General features: G+C 42.4%; 1 protein-coding gene across 1 annotated transcript in view; it reads right to left on the bottom strand.

Moving 5' to 3' along the window:
* Positions 1-40: 40 nt before the first annotated feature.
* The window catches only part of PER3 (period circadian regulator 3), a 69,156-nt gene continuing 48,829 nt past the window's right edge, over positions 41-20,367 (bottom strand). Inside the window, 8 exon segments of the mRNA XM_059875624.1 lie at positions 41-1,421; positions 1,635-1,697; positions 2,701-3,060; positions 4,483-4,637; positions 5,198-5,386; positions 15,475-15,709; positions 15,712-16,100; positions 16,794-17,039. Of these exon segments, the coding sequence (XP_059731607.1) occupies positions 2,905-3,060; positions 4,483-4,637; positions 5,198-5,386; positions 15,475-15,709; positions 15,712-16,100; positions 16,794-17,039 (1,370 nt within the window). The 3' untranslated portion in view covers positions 41-1,421; positions 1,635-1,697; positions 2,701-2,904.

The raw sequence follows: 20,367 nt of genomic DNA on the forward strand, positions 1-20,367 counted from the left end.
GCAAAGGTTTGTTCATGCAGTGCAAGAAAACTTCTCAAGCTTTACATGTACACCGTTTATTGTTTTTAAAAAAGACACCAGATTAAAATATTAATAACCATTAAAAACAGGGAAATCCACACAATGATAAACTTAGCTGATTCAAAATTTCCATTTGGATTAAATTTACCTTTCGAGTTATGATGAAGTTGCACTTAATTGTAAAATGATTCCATTCACACAGCATGGGTTGTTCATAAATTCTGACCTCTTATCCAACAAAACACAGCCTTTTGGTAACATTTATGTAACCATGGAAACCTGTAGTACACATTTTTATTACTGATTTCTACAGGCATCAATACAAAAAGTTACTAAACTTGAATGACAGTTTACAGTTGGGTGGAGCCCCTGTGGTGGGGAGAGGCCGGCACTGTTGAGCCTTCTCTGCTCATCCCCAGAAGCAGAAGCATCATGGTCATTTCTAAATATACCAGCTCAGCTATTTACCAAAACACCAAAACTATAACTGGTTTTATAGCTCTGCTTACAACAAGCACCAATTTTAAATTGAGCCTAAATGTGTAGTAAGGCAAAGAAACAGTTAACTGTCAAGAAAACAAACATCCAGAAAGAAATCTGAAAGAGGGCTTGGACTAAAAAAGTGCATACACACATGCAGAATGGTCCCCTGACTGCTCCGTGTCATTTCTGATTTACACAAGTTAAAACGGTCATCAGCACAGAAGGCTGCAGTGATTCTATCCATGACAATATCCAGGCTGGTTCACTGTTTAAAATTTGATTTTTCACCAAGGGCAAAAATATCACACAACTTAACCAAAGCAATGAGGGCTTCAGAGATCATTTAACAATCAAGATGCAGCAGAACACGAGAGTTCTCTAAGCCTAAGATAGGAATATGGGCATGAAACGGCTGCAAGTGAGAACATTCTAGAAAAGTCACAGTCATCATTTCAAAGGGGTTCTGACAGTTAAAGAAAGAAGTGCCTTCTGGAAACTACAGCCAGCCCCTGTGATCGAGGTGGGAAGAATCGGGGAGGGTAGAGAACTCTGGATGCAGAACCCACGGGTACAGAGAGCTGGCGAACCTTCCTGTTATAGAAGGGACGTTGAGTGTCCATAGATTTTAGTATCTGCGGCGGTCCTATAACCAACTCCCTGCAGATACCAAGGGCCAACTCTTCTACTTTAGAAAGTAAATCTATGAGGGCTTGAGTCTCAGTATCATGGATAGAAAGGTCGATTCTCCTGATTATGATCATGTGATTATAGTATTTTATAAAAAGCTATAAGAAAGGAAGAAGCATTTTCCTAAAAAACACAACAACAAAAGCAGAAAAGTAAGTTAGTTTGTTGCATGTTATTTAAATGAGAAAAGGTTACTGGGGTCTTCATTTTCTTCTATTCCCGGTTCTGACCTGCACGGGTGTGAATAAGACACCATTTCAGATTTGAGAAGGAATCATCAACTCTCTAAGAAGAGGGCTGACTTATCAAGTGAACAACTCATGTGCTACTCAGGAGAACGACTATAGCAGGCCCAGGAAGCCCTGATTTGTGGCAAACTGGGCACCCCCCTTGGCTAGGGCCCTCCCAGAGACCCCTCACCCCTACTTAAGGGCAACACTCACCTTTATTTAGGGGCAAAGAGAAGACAGTGGCCATGAGACCTCTTGCAGGGATGGAGAGACCTCCTTTTGCATAAATTGGTTGAAAAAGAGAAAGAGTGAATTGTTAGTTTTGATAGGACATTTAAACACACACATATAAGAACTTATATAACTTTAAAAATGTTTACAATCATTTTAAAATGTAAAAACAGATGAGTCAGAAGATGATTGAGCTAGAAGCTCTTTTGTTTTTAACATTACACATGCAAAAGCTAATTTACACCCTTCAAGGAATAAGCCCACAATAAGCTGATCGATTTAAAAATATATATATTTATTTATTTTATTTATGGCTGTGTTGGGTCTTGGTTGCTGCATGGGCTCTTCTCCAGTCATGGTGAGTGGGGGCTACTCTCTAGCTGCGGCGCGTGGGCTTCTGATTGTGGTGGCTTCTCTCGGTGCGCAGCACAGGCTCTAGGGCATGTGGACTTCAGGTGTTGTGGCTCCTGGCCTCTAGAGCACAGGCTCAATAGTTGTGGCACACAAGCTTAGTTGCTCCACAGCATATGGGATCTTCCTGGATCAGGGATCAAACCCATGTCTCCTGCACTGGCAGGTGAATTCTTCACCACTGAGCCACCAGGGAAGCCCAAGCTGATCTATGTTTAAGAGAAGACTTCCAGGATTTCAGTGGAAGGCAGAAAATCAAAAGGAAAAGCATCTATAAGAATGAACGTCAAAGTTCAACCCTAAAAACCAGGAATTTCCAGGATACCAACGAGCTATATGTTTTCACACTGGTAAATGCTGGAGTGGCCTGTGTTGTGAGAACTCTGGAATGTTGGCGCTTAACTGTGGAGGCACATGTCACCATGTGAAGACCAGGCAAGGGCAACGTGCTTATGGAGACTGTCGGGAAAGGTACGTGACCTCTAGTAGGGACTTCTTCAAGTCTCTACTGTGGGGCAGGAGATGATTCAATGTAACAACAGAACAAAACCAATGAGGCTAATGTTTGGGCTTTTTCTTGCTATACTCCTAACTACAATTTATTTGGGGTGACACCTGCAATGAAGTGTACACATACCTTTTTAGAGGCCATCCAGTCTCATTAGAGGACAGCTAATAAACTAGAAGAGTCTATTCGCCAGTTTAGATACATTGGGAAAAAGGAGGAGTGAAAGAGTCTATATACAATGTCTGCTTCAGGAAAAAGATGTCTGCTAAAAAATCAAGAAGGGAAAGCCTTAACATTCAATGACAGCTTCTTGGTCCCTTAAGCTGCAAGGGTTCACAGAGAATCACAGGGAGGAGGAGCAGCCCAACAGGTCTGGAGAGGCAGTGCAGGTCCTTCTTCAGAGTCACTCGGCTGCTGCTTCTGTTGGATCCGGACCATGGTGTCTACAGTATCACCAGCTGAGTCTCTGTGTCCACAGGTGACACAGCCCTCCCAAGGAGAACAAGAGTAGGTAGGTTAGTTGATGTCAAGTCATCTGCAAAGTTCTAAAGTCAGTAAAATGCCGGCCTAGCAACCTATGTCTAATTCCCCCACATAATTTATTTAATAAGACTATCTATTATTTATTTATACTATATTTAACTATTTATTTAATTTAACTAATTTATTTAACTATATTTATTTAATAAGACGATTATACTTCATTCTTCATTATTAGAAGGTAAATGATGGTAATCATTTAAATACTTTTGCTTGAATTGTTCTGGGGCTCATTCTTCATATACTCTACCCACAGAAATCCTACCTCTGGCATGAATCCAACATATTGAGTTTGAACTCTTCTCAAATGTGCATGTGTACTTGACATGCAAATCTTATACTCTCCTCTCCAGTCAAGCATGGATCAAACCACGTGTGTTTATTCCTAATTGACCCATAACATTCCAACTGGTGGAAGAAAAAACCACTTGGAGCCAAAAAGACCTGTATTTAAAATCCGATGAACTGTGTGAACTTACACAGCTGTGTCTCAGTTTATGCAGGGGGCTTGGCTCCTGAGGCTGTGAAAATCTATGGATGCTCACGTCCTTACATAAAATGACGTAGTCCAGTCAGCACTAGAGGGTTCCACATCCTTACCGGGACTGAAATTTGATCCGTGATATACAAGGCCTCACTTTGTTGCTATTGGTAAAGTTGGGGTAATAACACCTCCCACAGAGGAAGTTGTGAGAAGTAAGGTTTCCAGTGGAATAATGCAATGCATGGTGGGCCTTCTGTATCTGCATGCTCCACATCCACAGATTCGACCAACCACAGATCCAAAACATTTGGGGACAAAAATTCCAGAAAGTTCTAAAAGGCACAACTTGAATTTGCCATGCACTGGCAACTATTTACATAGCATGCACGTTGAATTTACAAGTATAAACAGCATTTACAGTGGATTAGGTATTATAAGTAATCTGAAGATGATTTAGGATGTATGGGAGGATTACATAGTGACGTAAAGTGAAAGTGTTGGTCACTCAGTTGTGTCTGACTCTCTGTGACCCCAGGAACTACAGCCCACCAGGCTCCTCTGTCCATGGACTTCTCCAGGCAAGAATACTGGAGTGGATCTTCTCTAGGGGATCTTCCTGACCCAGAGATTGAACCCAGATCTCCTGCACTGCAGGGGGATTCTTTACTGTCTGAACCCCTAGGGAAGCCTCAAGAGGATGTGCACAGGTTACATGCACATGTTATGCTGTTTCACATGAAGGGCTTGAACATTCGTGGATTTTGGAAGCCGCTGGAGTCCTGAAACCAATCCCCTGCAGAAGCCAAGGGACAAGGATACAGCCAGAGCCCAGAACACTGCCCAGCACAAAGCCATCAGCACATGACAGCTGTCATTGCTGTGCTTACCTGGGTATCTATTTCCTGAGGGATCGTCTGGCGCTGAATCCAAGAATGCACGTTGGCTATCTCCTCCCTTTGCCCTGGAGAAAACTGTGGCTGCTGCCATCTCATGCTTTCCAGCTTCTCTACGTCTTCTTTCAGTACAATTTCTTTAACCCTGAAAACAAGGGGACAAACAAAAGCTTCACAGTCCTAAATAAGGCACAGGGTTCTTACCTTGTCATCCAAGACCAACACTTCATTTTGGTTTGTAACATACTTCAAATCTCTCATTAAAGTATGACTTCATATCTCACATTGAAAAAACACAAACTGACTCATTTGTCACGTTGGTAAAGCTAGACCTCTTCTTCTTGATGGAAAGCACCTGCATAGAGTTTTAATGAGTCATATGGAAGAAACAGGTTTCCTTTAGGTCTTCTCTTCTTTTAGAATGAGAAAAAAAAGCCCAGACTCTAAAAATAGTTCATGTACCTGTGAGCCATCTTGGAAAGCCCTGCCTCTCTTTGTTTTCACCTTATGACATATAACATTTGTATCCACTTCCACCACAACCATTGTTTTAAGAAATCACTCACCATTTGACTTCAAATCAATGAATTTGAAAATACATATCTCTGAGGATATGTATAAAAATGTTAAAATCACTTTGTATTAAAAAACACAAGAAACCCCAGAACACTTATATAAAGGGGGGTCTTCCAACAGGCTTCTTCCCTCCCAGGCACCTGATGCATCATTAGAATGCGGCCAGGTGTCTGCTTTATCATTCTCCAGATGGACTCTTCAGCTAACTTAGGAAATGGTTCTTTTTTCTGTACGTCCTGAGATTGCTGCCCATCTTGAGAGATTTCTGAAGAATCATCACTAGGAGCAGAGTTTATACTGCTGCCACTGCTTCCTATCAAAAGTCAACAACAACAAAGAAAGCCAAATTAGGAAATACCCGTCAGGGGCTGATCTGCCAAGCTGATCCTCAGTCTTCACAGACCTGGGAGACTAGCTGGTAGTGTCCTTCACCACCCAGCCCAGCGTCATCCCAGGTCACCTCGGCCTTCCCGTTCCTCCATCTTTCCAAGATCTCCTTCTCAGTCTTCCTGAACTATCCGCTCCTCAAGGTCATACTGCCTTTCTCATCATCACCCGTAACTGCTGCATCTCAGCTCCACTTTCTCCTTTGCTTGTTCAATTGTTCCAACTACAAATCTGGAACAGAGCTTTAGTCATTCTGCTTAGAGCCCAAAGCCTATCACTCAGTAACACTCTGCCATACCTGAGTCTTTTTCCCTTTAATTTCCCACAATATCAAAATGTCAACTCTGATAAAGCTACTTATTAATTCCATTCTTATCTGAATCCAAGTTGCCAAAAGCATACAGCAAGTCACACGGAACAGGGTACATTGGTTCTGCAGTAAATTCATCATCACCCAAGGACCATCAGAAAGCCTGTAATCCTGGTACAGTTCTCTGGTCAGTGCACTGTTTCGAGCAGGATTATCTTCTGATCCCTATTTCCTTCCTCAGTCTCACTTATAAGGAAAGAAAAGGAAGCCATGAGAAATGAAATTCATTACCCTGATGCCAAACACAGATTTACTCATATGTGCATTCTCTCTTCATTGCCCTCCTATTAAAACAGAGAAGCCACCCATCCATGCCAAGGCCCATCCCTTTACAGCTGCTATGGAGCCTCATAGATCATTCCTTTCCTGTCCTGCATCTAATTCTTCCGGGTCCTTCTCATTTACTTCGGAACAATTAAAACAAAACAAAGTACCTAATTTTTTAAAAATAAGTGTATGGATAAATATAAAAGACATTTTTCCTCATTAGAAAAAATCTCTTTGAAAGGTAATTAAAGCCAAAAACAGCAACATTTTTACTGTAGGACTTGTAATACATGTTGAAATAAAATGTATGACACATTTTACTTAGCACAAAAGACAAGTGGACGAAATGGAAGTACTCTGTTTTAAAGTTCTAAGACAAAAAGTGAAAGAACAGTGTAAACTGTGATAAGTAGAAGACATATGTATAAATCCTACAGCAATGACTAAAATAATTTTTTTAAAGGAAAAAAAAAAAAAGAATAGCCGAGAAGTCAACAATGGAGAGAAAATGGAACTTTAGGGCTTCCCTGGTGGCTGAGACGGTAAAGAATCCGCCTGTAATGCATGAGACCCAGGTTTTTTCCCTCAGTTGGGAAAACCCCCGGAGAGGGAACGGCTACCCACTCCAGCAATCTTGCCTGGAGAACTCCATGGACAGAGGAGCCTGGAGGGCTACAGTCCATGGGGTCACAAAGAGCTGGTGTGACTGAGTGACTAACACTTTCATGTTCCTTCTATACTCATTTTAGAGAGTTTTTAAAATCACAGATATTGAATCTTGTCAAATGCTTTTACTACATCTATTGAGATGATTTTTATCCTTCATCCTGTTAGCTACATTATTTCACCCTGATTGATCTATAGATGCTGAAACATCTTTCCTTCCCTGGAATAAATCCCACTTGGTCATAATGTGGTGGTGGTGGTGGTTCAGTCACTAAGTCGTGTCCGACTCTTGTGATCCCATGGACTGTATAGCCTGCCAGGCTCCTCTGTCCATGGGATTCTCCAGGCAAGAATACTGGAGTGATCATAATAAATGATCCTTTAAATGTATTTGCTAATATATGGCTCAGCTGGTAAAGAATCTGCCTGCAATGCAGGAGACCTGGGTTAGATCCCTGGGTTGGGAAGATCCCCTGGAGAAGGAAAAGGCTACCCACTCCAGTATTCTGGTCTGGAGAATTCCATGTATGTCCATGGGGTCACAAAGAGTCAGACATGACTGAGCGACTTTCACACTTGAGGATTAATGTTCATCAGAGATAACTGGCCTGTAATTTTCTTTGTGTATGTGTGCTGTCCTTGTCTGGTTTTGGCATCAGGTAATGACAACCTTGTAAAATGAGCTGGAAAATGTTTCCCCCTCTTCAATTATTTGGAAGAGTTTGAAAAGTAGAGGTATTAAACCTTCTTTGAATGCTTGGCATAGAATTCACCTGAGAAGTTGTCTGGCCCTTTACTTCTGTTTTTTGCAACATCTTCAATGATTGTTTTATTCTCTTTACTAGTGATTGGTTTACTTGACTGGTCTGATGGAAGTGGGTTACCATCTCTTCATGATTTAGTCCTAGCAGGTTATGTGATTCTAAGAATTTCTCCATTTCTTCTAGGCTGTCCAGGTAATTGGCATATAGCTGTTCATAGTATTCTCATCTAATCCTTTGTATTTCTGTAGTATCACTGCATTTCTCCTCTTTCACTTCTGGTTTTATTTATCAGAGCTTTGTCCTTTTTTTCTTCTTAGTAAGCCTAGCTAAAGGTTTGTCAATTTTTATCTCAATTTCATTTCTTCCCTCTCTGATCTTTATGCCCTTCCTCCTAATGACTTTGGGCTTCATCTAGTCTTCTTTTTCTAGTTCTTTTGGGTGTAAAGTTAGACTGTTTGATATTTTTCTTGTTTCCCGAGGTAGGCTTGGATTGCTATAAACCGTCCTCTTAGTACTGTTTTTCCTGCATCCCATAGGTTTTGATATGTTATATTTTCACTTGTCTTCAGGTAATTTTTAATGTCTCCTTTGATTTCTTGACTTAATAGTTGTTCAGTAACATGTTGTTTGTGCTCAAGTCACTCAGTTATGTCTGACTCTTTGCAATGGACTGCAGACCTCCAGGCTCATCTGTCCATGGGATTCTCCAGGCAAGAACACTGGAGTGGGCTGCCATTTCCTCCTCCAGGGGATCTTCGGACCCAGGGATCAAACCTGTGTCTGCCAGCATCTCCTGCATTGCAGGCAGATTCTTTACCTACTGAGCCACCTCAGTCTCCACATATTTGTGAGTTTTTCAGCTGTCTTCTCATAGTCAATTCCTACTTTCATACCACTGTAATTGGGGGGAAAAGGCAGGATATGATTTCCATCTTCTTTAATGCCTTGTGACTTGAACTATCCCTGAGAAAGTTCTATATGGACTTGAGAAGAATGTGTATTCTACTGCATTTGAGTTGACCACATACATCCATCAATACATCCTTGCTGTCTGGATGATCTATTCATTGATGTAAGTGGAGTTTTAAAGTCCCCCTGGTAGCTCAAATGGTAAAGAATATGCCTGAAATGCATGAAACCCAGGTTCGATCCCTGGGTCGGGAAGATCCCTTGGAAAAGGAAATGGCTACCCACTCCAGTAATCTTGCCTGGAGAATCCCATGGACAGAGGAGCCTGGTGGGCTACAGTCCATGGGGTTGCAAAGAGTGCTCCTATGCTAGGTGCGTAAGTATTAATAACTGTTATGTCTTCCTGATGATTCATCCCCTTTATCATTATATAACGTACATCTTTGTCTCTCATCACCTTTTTTTGAAGTCTACTTTGTCCGATACAAGTATGGCCACACAACTCTCTTTTGGGTGCCATCTGCTTGGAGGACCATTTTCCATCCTTTCTTTCGCATCTGTTTTTCTGTTGAGCTGGGACAGGTCTCTTGGAGGCAGCATATAGTTGAGTCTTGCTTTGTAGTACTCCAACCACGCTGTGTCTTTTGATTGACAAATTCATTTACCCATATGGTGATTATTGGCAAATGGGGATTTAGTACGGCCTATTAATCTTTTGTTTTCTGCGTGCTCTCTTCCCCCATTGTTTCTTTTTCCTTGTGTTTCTGTCTGCCATTTTGGTTTGGTGGTTTTCTATAATGTTTTTCTCCATTTCCTCTCTTTTTTTTTTTGGTTTCAGATTTCTGCTCTGGATTTTTGTGGTTACCATGAGGTTTTCATAAAATACCTCATAAATAAAATAGCCCTTTGTATGCTGATAGCATCTCATCTTCACTTACCTATATGGGTCTGTCCTTTTCCTCTTCCCCTTTCATGGGGGAAGTTGTCTTAAATGATCCCCTTTCATGTTATGAGTCTGTTACCCAACTGAAGTAGCTTTAGTTGTTTTTACTGCTTTCCTTCCTTTTAACTTTTATGCTCTAACAATGTGTCTAAAAATCTATTCTGACTGAGTTGGGATTTTCTGATTCTATTTATACCTCACTCAAGGTTTTGTGTACTTTGGCCTTTTCGTTTCAGGCAGAAGAGCTTCTTTGAACATTTCTTGTAAGGCAGGTCTAGCGGTGATAAACTTCCTCAACTCTTGTTTGTCTGGGAAAGTATTTCTCTTTCATATCTGAAGGACAGCTTTGCTGGATAGTCTTAGCTGACAGTTCTTATATTTCAGTATTTTGAGAATGTCATTCCACTTCCTCTTGGCCTACAGAGTTCCTGTTGAGAAAACTGCTGACAGCCAAATGGGGGTTCCTTTGTAAGTTATTATCCTTTGCCCATTGGTTGCCTTTAAAATTCTTTGCCATTGACTTTTGACAGTTTTAATATAATGTGTCTTGGAAAAGAAAGTATTTTTTCATTGAAGTAATTAGGTATTCTCTTAGCTTCATGGACTTTTATTAATACATTCAGTTCCTCTCCCATGTTTGGGAAGTCCCAGCTATTATTTCTTTATATTCTCTATTTATCATTAATTTTTGCCATTTTAATTGCAACGTACCTTGGTGTGGTTCTCTTTAGGTAGATTCTGTTTGGGACTCTTTTCTTCCTGGACTTGTATATGTTTCCTTTCCCAGTAACCTGGGACGAGGTTAAAATGGGCTATTTTCAGCTATTATGTCCTCAAGGATATTCTGTAATCCTTTTTCTCTCCCTTTTTCCTCTGTAACCTCTATAATGTGAATATTAGTATTCCTGGGAGATGTCTCAGATGTCTCAGACTGTCCTTACATCTTTTTATTCTGTTTTCTATTCAGCTTCAGTGATTACTACTACTCTGTCGTCCACCTCACTGGCCTAGTCCCCCTGTATCATTTAGTTTACTATTGATTCCTTCTGGTGTTATTTTTCATTTCAATTATTGTATTCTTCATCTTTGTTTGGTTGTTCTTTATATTTTCTAATTCTTTGTTAAAAACTTTGAATTTTTCTGTTTATCCATTCTTCTTCCAGTTCTCTGACCATCTTTATAGTCATTACCTTGAACTTTTTCCTGGGTAGATTGATTATCTCCATTTCACTTAGCTCTTCTGGGGTTTAAATCTTGTTCCTTTGCTTGGAGCATGTTTCTATGTTGCCTCATTTTGCCGAAATTGCTGTTTTCATGTCTATGTATCTGGAAGGTTGATTACGTTTCCTGATCTTGGAGAAGTCGCCTTTTGTAGGAGATGTCCTGGTGTCTCAGAAGCACACTCCCCTCTGGTCACGAGAGCTGTATGCTTGCTCTAGGACTGACCCATAGGTGAGCTGCTGGGATCCTTCTGTTGTGGTAGGCTAGCTACCATGGGTGGTCTGGTAGGCTTGTTTATCCCCCCGTCTGGTTGGTTCCTAGGCCTTGTCTTTTGCCAAGGCTGCAAGGACCACAAGGCACCTGGACAGCACCAAGGGGCTGAGATGGGTGCACTGGGGTGAGTGCTGATTCACTGGTGGGTGGAGTCAGTGTCCGGGAGATCCTGCCAGCCCGCTGGCAGGCAGAGATGTGTCCTGGAGTCTGGCTGTAGGACCCAGGGGTCCCAGAGCTAATGTCATACTGCCAGTGGGTGGGGCTGGTACCTGACACAGCTGGCTGCAGGGTCCAGGGTATCCTGAAGCTTGTGCTGGCCTGCTGGTGGACAGGGCCAGGGCCCAGCTGGTCCTAATGTTGGTGCTGGCCTGCTCACATGAGACCTAGGTCCACAGGCTGCAGGACTGCCTCTCTCCTGCACTGGTGCTTGTCTGCTGGTGGGTGAGGCTGGGCCTGCAGCTAGAGCAGGCTTGCTGGTGGCTGAGGCAGGAGATTCTGGGTCTGGTGCCTGCTGCTGGTGGGAGAAGCTGGATCCCAGGGTCTCTGTGTGTAGGGTCCTGGGTGTCCCAGGTCTAGTACCTGCACACGGGTGTGTGGGGCCTGGCCCTTGGCCCCTTGGTGGGCAGTCATGTCCAGGGAAAGGTGTGAACTTAGGGGTCTTAAGGCAGCCTGTCTGCTCTTGGGTGGGGCTGTGTCCCTGCCCAGTTAGTTGCTTGGCCTGAAATGTCCCAGCACTGGTGCCTAAGGCCAGTGGATATGGGTGAGGCTGGGTTTGGAGGCCAATATGCTAGAGGGAAGATTCCAAAATGGCACTAGCCAGCAAGGGAGTCCATGTGGTAGAATGAGTGCCCCCAAGTGGCTGCCACCAGTGCTTATATCCTTGAGGGTGAGCTCCCATTAACTGGCTCCTGCCTCTGGGGAGCTTCCTGGTGGCTCAGATTGTACAGAATCTGCCAACAATGCAGGGAATCCGGGTTTGATCCCTGGGTCAGGAAGATCCCCTAGAGAAGGGACTGGCTTCCTAGGGGACTCTCCAACTTCAGCCTGTGGGTCTGATCCAGGCTCCTTCCAGATTATTGCTTCTGCCCTGGGTCCTATAGTATGTGAGAGTCCGTGTGCACCTTTTAAGAGTGGGGTCTCTCTTTCCCACACCCCTCTGACAAAGTCAAACATGCTGAGAGCTCATCTTCCTGGAGAAGGATGCCCAGGCTGTGGGGATCAACATGGGGATCAGACCCCATGCTCATTGGGGACAGCCTTGCAATTGCGATTACTCTTTCATTCATGGGTCACCCACTGAGGAATATGGGTCTTGACTATACTGTGACTCCCACCACCTACCAGTCTCATGGTTCCTTCTTTATATCATTAGTTGTAGAAGATCTTTATTTTTTTGAAAAAAAATTTTTTTGGCTGCACTAGGCCTTCACTGCTGCCTGCGGGCTTTCTCTAGTTGTTGACAATGGGGGCTACTCTCTGGTTGTGGTGCACAGGGTTCTCATTGCAGAGGCTTCTCTTGTTGCAGAGCTCAGGCTCTAAGAGCGTGTGGGCTCAGTAGTAGCAGCTCGTGGGCTTTAGAGCACGGGCTCAGTAGCCGTGGCTTCCAGACTCAGCTGCCCCTCAGCATGTGGAATCTTCCTGGACCAGGGATTGAACCTGTGTCCCATACATTGGCAGGTGGATTGATTCTTCACCACTAGACCACCAGCGATGTCCAATAGAAGATGTAGATTCTGATCTTTTTTATTGATAGGTGTTCTGGAAACAGCTGCAATTTTAGTTTGCCTGTGGAAGGAGGTGAGCTCACCTCATACATAAAAAGTAACTTAAAATGGACCACAGACTTAGCTATAAAAGCTTAACCTGTAGAATTTCCAAGAGAAAACAGTAGGCCATCTTAGTGACTTCAAGTCAGGCATGAATGTCTTTAAAAAGACACAAGAAGCACAACCTATAAAAGAAAATGTTGATGAACTGAACCTCATCAAAACATTTGCTCTTCAAAATGAAGATAAAGATAAAAAACTGAACAAAGAGACAAGCCACACACAGGGAAGAAAAACGAGTGTTTGATAATAGACTTGTATCCAGAATACACACAGAAATCTTACTACTCAATAAAAAAAACTAACAAGCCCCCCACAAATGGGCAACAGATATGAACACATCTGGATGGCAAATAAGTAGACAAGAAGACAGCCAACACCATGAATCAATAGTCAAATGCAAACTAAAACCACAGTGAGTTTTTCAGTGCACATCTACGTGAATGGCTAAAATTTAAATGATGGACAATGTCCGGTGTTGGCCCGGACATGTTGTAAACTGGAGTTTTTATATGTGGCTGACAGTGATGCAAACAGTATAGCCACTCTGGAAAACAGTCTGCAGTTTCTTATAAAGTTAACTATAAACTTACCATGTGACCTAGCAATTTCATTCCTAGGTATTTAACCAAGAAAAATGACAACATATGTCTACAAAAAGACTCACACTTACATGTTCACAGCAGTGTTCTTCTTAATAGCCCCAAACTGGAAACAACTGAATAAACCATCAACTGGTGAATGGCTATTCATACAATGCAATTCCACTTGGCAATAAAAAGGAGCAAATTACTGATATGCACAACATGAATGAATCTCAACAGCTCTTTGCTAACTCAAGAGAACCCTGACACAGAAGACTGCACACTGGATGATTCGATCTATGTGAAATTACAGAAAGAGCAGCGTTAAAGTGACAGAAAGTGGATCAGTGCCTGCCAAGAGCCAGAGGATCAGGGACAGGCTCTGACTGCAGAGAATCAAAGAACGTTTCCAGGTGGTGGAAACATTCTGTATGGTGACTGTGGTGGTGGTTACACTGCTGTAAATCCTTGTCAGAATTCTTATTTTGTACCCCTAAATGCGGTGAATTTATTGTATATAAATATACCCCAATACAGCTTACAAAAAGAAAAAAAAATATTTTACTTTCACACCACGGCCAACACCTGAAAGCCCATTAAACAGTGACCTCCTAACCATGGGGTATGAAGAATATGTCATTTTGAGCTACTACCTGATGCTGCAGAGCCCATTCCTGGTGGAGACACCAAGTGCAGTGATGCTATGGATGGTTTCTTGGTAGTAAAACCATCTATCTTAGTCCCACTGCTGCCACGGACACCCTGCTAGAAAGTAAGAACACAAGGAAAGAGACCGAACATCTCAAGCATCATATTATAGAATAACTGGCAGATCTTCAACTTCACATGTTAAACAGAAAAAAAAAAAGTACATATCAATACATAACTGAGAAGTAAAACATTTTCAGCCTGTCCCCAAGAGCCTGGTCAAAGTTCCTTTGCATATAATGTTAAAGATATGGCTTGTGTGTGTGTATATACATATATACACACACACAAGTGAAGTGAAGTGAAGTGACTCAGTCATGTCTGATTCTTTGTGACCCCATGGACTGTAGCCTAGCAGGCTCTTCCATCCATGGGATTTTCCAGGCAAGAATACTGGAGTGGGTTGCCATTTTCTTCTCCAGGAGATCTTCCCGACCCAGGGATTGAACCCAGGTCTCCCGCATTATAAGCAGATGCTTTACTGTCTGAGCCGCCAGAAAAGGGATCTAGTTCACTGACCCAGGATCGAACCCAGACCTCTGGTACTAGAAGCACGGAACCTCAGCCTCTTGACCACCAGGGAAGTTGACTACTGCTTTCTGAGCACTTTCCAGGGCTTCTGTGGTGTCTGATAGTAAAGAATCTGCCTGCAATGCAGAAGACCCGGGTTCAATCCCTGGCTCGGGAAGATCCCTGATTCTTGACCTAGATCATCAGATTCTGAACATTTGTTAAAAATGGTTATGCCTTGAAGTGAGGACTGAAGAAAACCTTAGTGAAAATACTTATGCTTGCCTTGGATCCTATATCTAAGTATAGGAAAGTCTTGCCCTGAAGTTTAAACTGACAAGTCTGAGAAGGCCTTTTTACCTAAAGAGATGAAAAGTTAAAGTGACAAAATTTTTTCATATAAAATTGATATGTATCCGTATAAAACTATAAACTGCCTACTTTACTGATAAATAATGACAGAGAGGAGCTCTCCCCATACAGACCTGCTATCCTACAATTATGTCTGAAAAAGTAAAACTGTTCAATTTATGTCTTGTCAGTATGGCTTGCTCCTAATCTAAATAGTCCCTAACCCCAGTGGTAAGAGAACACATTTTTTCTAGGTAATGAACATTTAAGTTTAATGCCTAGATATCAAATTTTAAAGCAGAGGGGAAATCCAGTTCACAAATAAAGTTTGAAAGATAGCACTCGGGGGAAAACCTAGCGAAGTATGTAAGAATTCAGGACATAGAAAATCCTTTCACTGCAGCTTTTTAAATAGAGTCAGGAGGGAATACCGTGTGTTTCTGTAGAACAAAGTCTTAACCTCAGCTGTAATGAAGGTTACCCTCAGCTGTAATGCAGACCAGGTCATTCGTCTTGAGCTTCAGCACAAAAACCTTAATTTTAATAAGAGGACGCACAGTTACTTTCTCGTTCGTGTGTTGGAAGTTAGCATCACTTACACACACAGTTTCTGGGGATGCACAGGATCAGGGCCTGTCCTCCTGCAGGAGGTCAAGCTGGAGCATGGAGCTGCTCCCTGAGTTAATGAGGGGGTGTCCTTCATTCCGTGTCTCCCACTTCTCCTCTCTGCTCCTTGGGTTGACGGTTGAAGATGGTGGGCCTGGGTTTGGAGCCACTGCTGATACCGAAGAGAGTATTTCGGAAGAGGGTGCTGCTCCCAAGAAGGGATATGGGGAGAATGACAGTGACGAGAGGGGACAGAGAGAGAGGGGTCATGCAGGAAGATGTTCACAAAAATGCAGAAGTAAGCAGAAGGCAGAGCTGGGAAACACTGCAGGCTGCTAGGCAAAGGTGGCTCAGGCAGCCTTGGTAGTACAGTTATTGAAGCTTCGTGTTCTCTGCCAAGGGAGGTCGTGGCTGGGAGGGGAAGAGCTGGGATGAGGCCAGGGGCTGGGCTGGGAACCATCACTGTAGCTGGGAGCGAGGGGCCAGAGGCATGGGGACAGGAGGCGGAGGAGGGGCACCAGGGCTGTCCATCCGGGTGGGGACAGAAGTGATCCTTGGCGCTGCTGCCATCCGACCACACAAGAGGCTTCTTACGCTTGTGTTTCCCCTTTTTGCAACCAGCTGATCGTGTCGGCCTGGAAGCAGAACCTCCTGCGGGATAAAGAGGGAGACCAGTTACAGAAAACTAACCCAGAACAGAAGGACTCCATTGACAAGTAGTTGTAAGCACATTACAAGGAATAAACATTGGTCAATAATAACCATGTCCACTACAGGAATGACAGAAAGTAGACCTAGAAAGATGGACGAGATCCTGGATACAAGCTGTTGCTATAAAGTAAACCCCATTTCAGCATCTCTCAGCCATTTTCTTACAAGCCAACATCCTACACTTCATTCTATATCTTCCAGGACTCATGTATGATTCCTAAACTTGGTAACTCTGTTGCTAAATGGAATATATATATATATTTATTTAATGTATTTGTAATCAGAGGATAATTGCTTTACAATGTTGCATTGGTATCTGCTGTACAACAATGCGAATCAGCCATAAGTATATGTATATCCCTCCTTCTTGAACCCCCTCCCACACTCCCACCGCACCCCTCTAGGCTGTCGCAGAGCACTGGGCTGAGCCCCCTGTGCTATCCGGCAGCTTCCCACTAGCTGTCTGTTTCACACCTGGTGGTGTATATGCTTCAGCGCTACCCTCTCTCCCTCCCTCCCTCCGTCCCACATCCACAAGTCTGTATGTATTCATCTGCACTGCTGCCCTGCAAATATGTTCATCAGTACCATTTTCCTAGGTTTATATGGAATATATTTTTTAAATTTAACTACCTTGAACATACAAGTATTTAGCTTTGCTTCTGCTTTCCTGCTGAAGATAGGAGCTATAGGGTGACGACAGAATCTTCTCCAGGAATTTATCTACATAGCTCTGCTCTTCCTTCTGTGTGTGGGCTGACAGCACACCCTTTGTGAGCCCTGAGTGTTTAAACGCTTCTGCGGCCAGTGGAGCTGGGTGTGTGCTGAGAGTCCAGGGCTCACAGGCCAGCGGTCTGTGCTCTGCTGGAGTCAATTCCGCTGAAGTGGAAGAAGACAGATTTAATTTTAACTCCAACTGGTTATTTTGCATTTATTTACTTTCACTAATTTAACTGCCTTTCAATAAATTTTTACAATCATTACAATGGCTGGAACATAAAACCTCCATCAATTCAGCAGGTACATTTTTATTTTTCAGCCTTGTTTTACACTCTTTGCATACTTATATATACATTTTGGGCTTCCCTTGTGGCTCAGCTGGTAAAGAATCTGCCTGCTATGTGGGAGACTTGGGTTTGATCCCTGTATTGGAAAGAACCCCTGAAGAAGGGAATGACTACCCACTCCAATATTCTGGCCTGGAGAATTCCATGGACTGTACAGTCCATGGGGTCACAAAAAGTTGGACACGACTGAGTGACTCTCACTTACTTACTTACATACATTTTAGAGTTGTAATGCTCAATGTGCACACATTTATTTAGATCCTGCTTTCATTGTAAATATTTTTTATCTCCATGAATTCTTTGAAAAATTGTTATCTCTGGATTAATCTTTTAATATGTAATATAAATATGTGGTTTAAAAATTAACATGTGTTAGACATTTAGTAGCTTCTCCCCAACCTTGTGTAACACCTGCCTAGTTCTCATTTATTCTCCCCACAGAAAACCTTTTATTTGCTTATTTATCTACTTTCTTTAAGCATCTGTAAATAAGTACAGATATAGACTCTTATCCCTCTTCCTCATTTTTACCCAAAAGGCATATAATCTTGTACACTAAGCTGCAGTGTGTTTTTTCATTTAACAATATCCCTTTTATCAGTACATCATGTAGGATTCCACTTTACGTGCATGCATGCCACATGCTGTTGCTTCAGTTGTGTCTGACTTTTTGGGACCCCATGGACTATGGCCGGCCAGCCTCCTCTGTCCAGAGGATTCCCAGTCAAGAATACAGGAGTGGATTGCCATATCCTTCTCCAGGGATCTTCCCAATCCAGGGATCAAACGCATGTCTCCTGCACTGGCAGATGGACGCTTTACTGATGAGCCACAGGGATGCCCATAACCACCTGTAGACAAATGCTGGGTTGCTTCTCAACATTACTTCTTCCAGGTACAAGAGATTTTACAGCAGACTCTGGTGGTCCTCCCAGCCTCCATTCCCCCTCTCCTCTGCTATGTGGTACTGAGGTGTGGGTAGGCTTGGTCCCACTACACTTCCAGAAATGGGCTCTGACTAGTCTAAGTCAACACACTGGACAGAGGGCTACGATGGACGAGCAGGGACTGGACTGACCTTCCCACCTGAAATAACTAGGAAGGCACAACATATGTGAAACAATAATTTCTGAGACACAAAACATCCTACGGGATTGGAAACAAGGTGAACCTCAGGCCTGCCTAGCTACTGCCTTGAGAGTGAGGAACAAGGTGGGCTCCCTGAGGGCAGAGACAGAGCCGAGAGAATGGGGAGGTCACAGTGGCTGGAGTTCAGGAAGATGAATGGAGGGGACAGCCACACGAGAGGCCTCCAGACAACTGTAGGGAACCCCCAAGTCCTCAGCAGTTCATTCATGGGAGGAAAAAAATCACCTGAAAGGATCAGACTGAAGCTCACAGCAGGTGGAGAACAGGGCTCAGTCCCGTCAGCCAGACTAGAAGATCTCATAACCCATATGCACTGGGTAGAACACTTTTAGGGGTCTTGCCTCAGTAGCAGAGAAGAACTAGACCTCCCTGCACCGCTCTGTTCCTGTCTAAGCAATTTTAAAAGCAAAGCCTGAGAAGATCCATCTGTTTCCATGAGGCTAAACTGGGCCCCAGAATAAAGCTCAACAATGTTAATAGGAATATTCAGCACCCATTCACAGTATCTGCTATCCTGTCAAAGGCTACTTGGCATGCGAAGAAGCAGGAACATACAGCCCACAAAAAGGAGAAAAATTAATCATGCAAAATCAACCCTGGGCTGGGAGAGAATTAGAACTGGAAGATAGAACATTAACAGTTATAATGTATTTCATACAGTCACAGGGAAGATATTTTAAATATGCTATATAAAGACATGGAAGATATTACAAAGACTCAAATAGAACTTCTAGAAATGAAAACTATAATATGTGAGATGGAAAAGCTACTGACTGGAAATAATGACAGATTTTACAATAGAAAACACTAGTGAACCTGAAGACACAGCAATAGAGACTGTCCCCAAATGAAACAAAGACCTAAAAAATGAAAAAGTTTAAATGAACAGAGCATCAGTGGACTGTGACACAACTTCAAGCAGCCTACATACATGTAACTTGAGTCCCAGAAAGAGGGGAAACAGAAAAAATATTTTAAAAATAAGGGAAGAAGTTTTTTCAGTTTGATGGAAACAATAAACCTATAAATCCAAGAAGCCGAATAAACTCCAAGTATAAAAAACATGAAGAACACTACATCCTGGAACGTCAAAATCAGACCATAGAAATCAGTGATGAGTAGAAAAGCTTACGTTCAGCCAGAAGCTGCACATATATGCAAACAATACAGATGATAGAAGACTTCCTGTCAGAAACGATGCAAATGAGGACTCAGTAGAGCAGCATCTTTAAGGTACTGAAAGATAAACAGTCACCCTAGAATTCTCCGATCTGTTAAAATGTGTTTAAAACATGAACATGAAATAAAGACACTTTCAGATGTACAAAAATGTGAAGGATTCATCACTGGTAGACCTGTACTACAAGAGACATAAAAGGAATGCCTTAGGCAGAAGAAGGATGATACCAGATAAATCTACATAAAGGAATGAGAAACACTGAGAGATGAATAAAGGGATAAACACTTAAATTTCTTTAAAAGATAATAATTACACAAAATAATAACAACATAGGGTGGGATTTCTAACACATGTAGAAACATGCCAACAGACAAAGACCAAGGTGGGTAAATGGAAGTATAGTATTTTAAGTTTTTTATACATGAAGTGGTATAATATCTCTAGAAGACAGACTGTGAAAAATTAAATGCATACACCATAAACTCTAAAGCAACTACTAAAATAAACACCACTTTAAATACCAAGACATACATAGGTTAAAAGTAAAAGGTTAGAAAACAATATCAGATTATAAAAAAAAAAAGCTAGAGTGAATATATTAATATAGACAAAGTACACTTTAGAGGAAAGAAAATACAAGAGATAAAGAAAGACATTTCACAATGATAAAAGGATCAATTAATCAAAAGGACAAAACAATTCTAAACAAGACCCTGATGCTGGGAAAGATTGAGGGCAGGAAGAGAAGGGGGTGACAGAGGATGAGATGGTTGAATGGCATCACTGACTCAATGGACATGAGTTTGAGCAA

The sequence above is a fragment of the Bos taurus genome, chromosome 16, assembly GCF_002263795.3.
Source record: "Bos taurus isolate L1 Dominette 01449 registration number 42190680 breed Hereford chromosome 16, ARS-UCD2.0, whole genome shotgun sequence".
NCBI lineage: Eukaryota > Metazoa > Chordata > Mammalia > Artiodactyla > Bovidae > Bos > Bos taurus.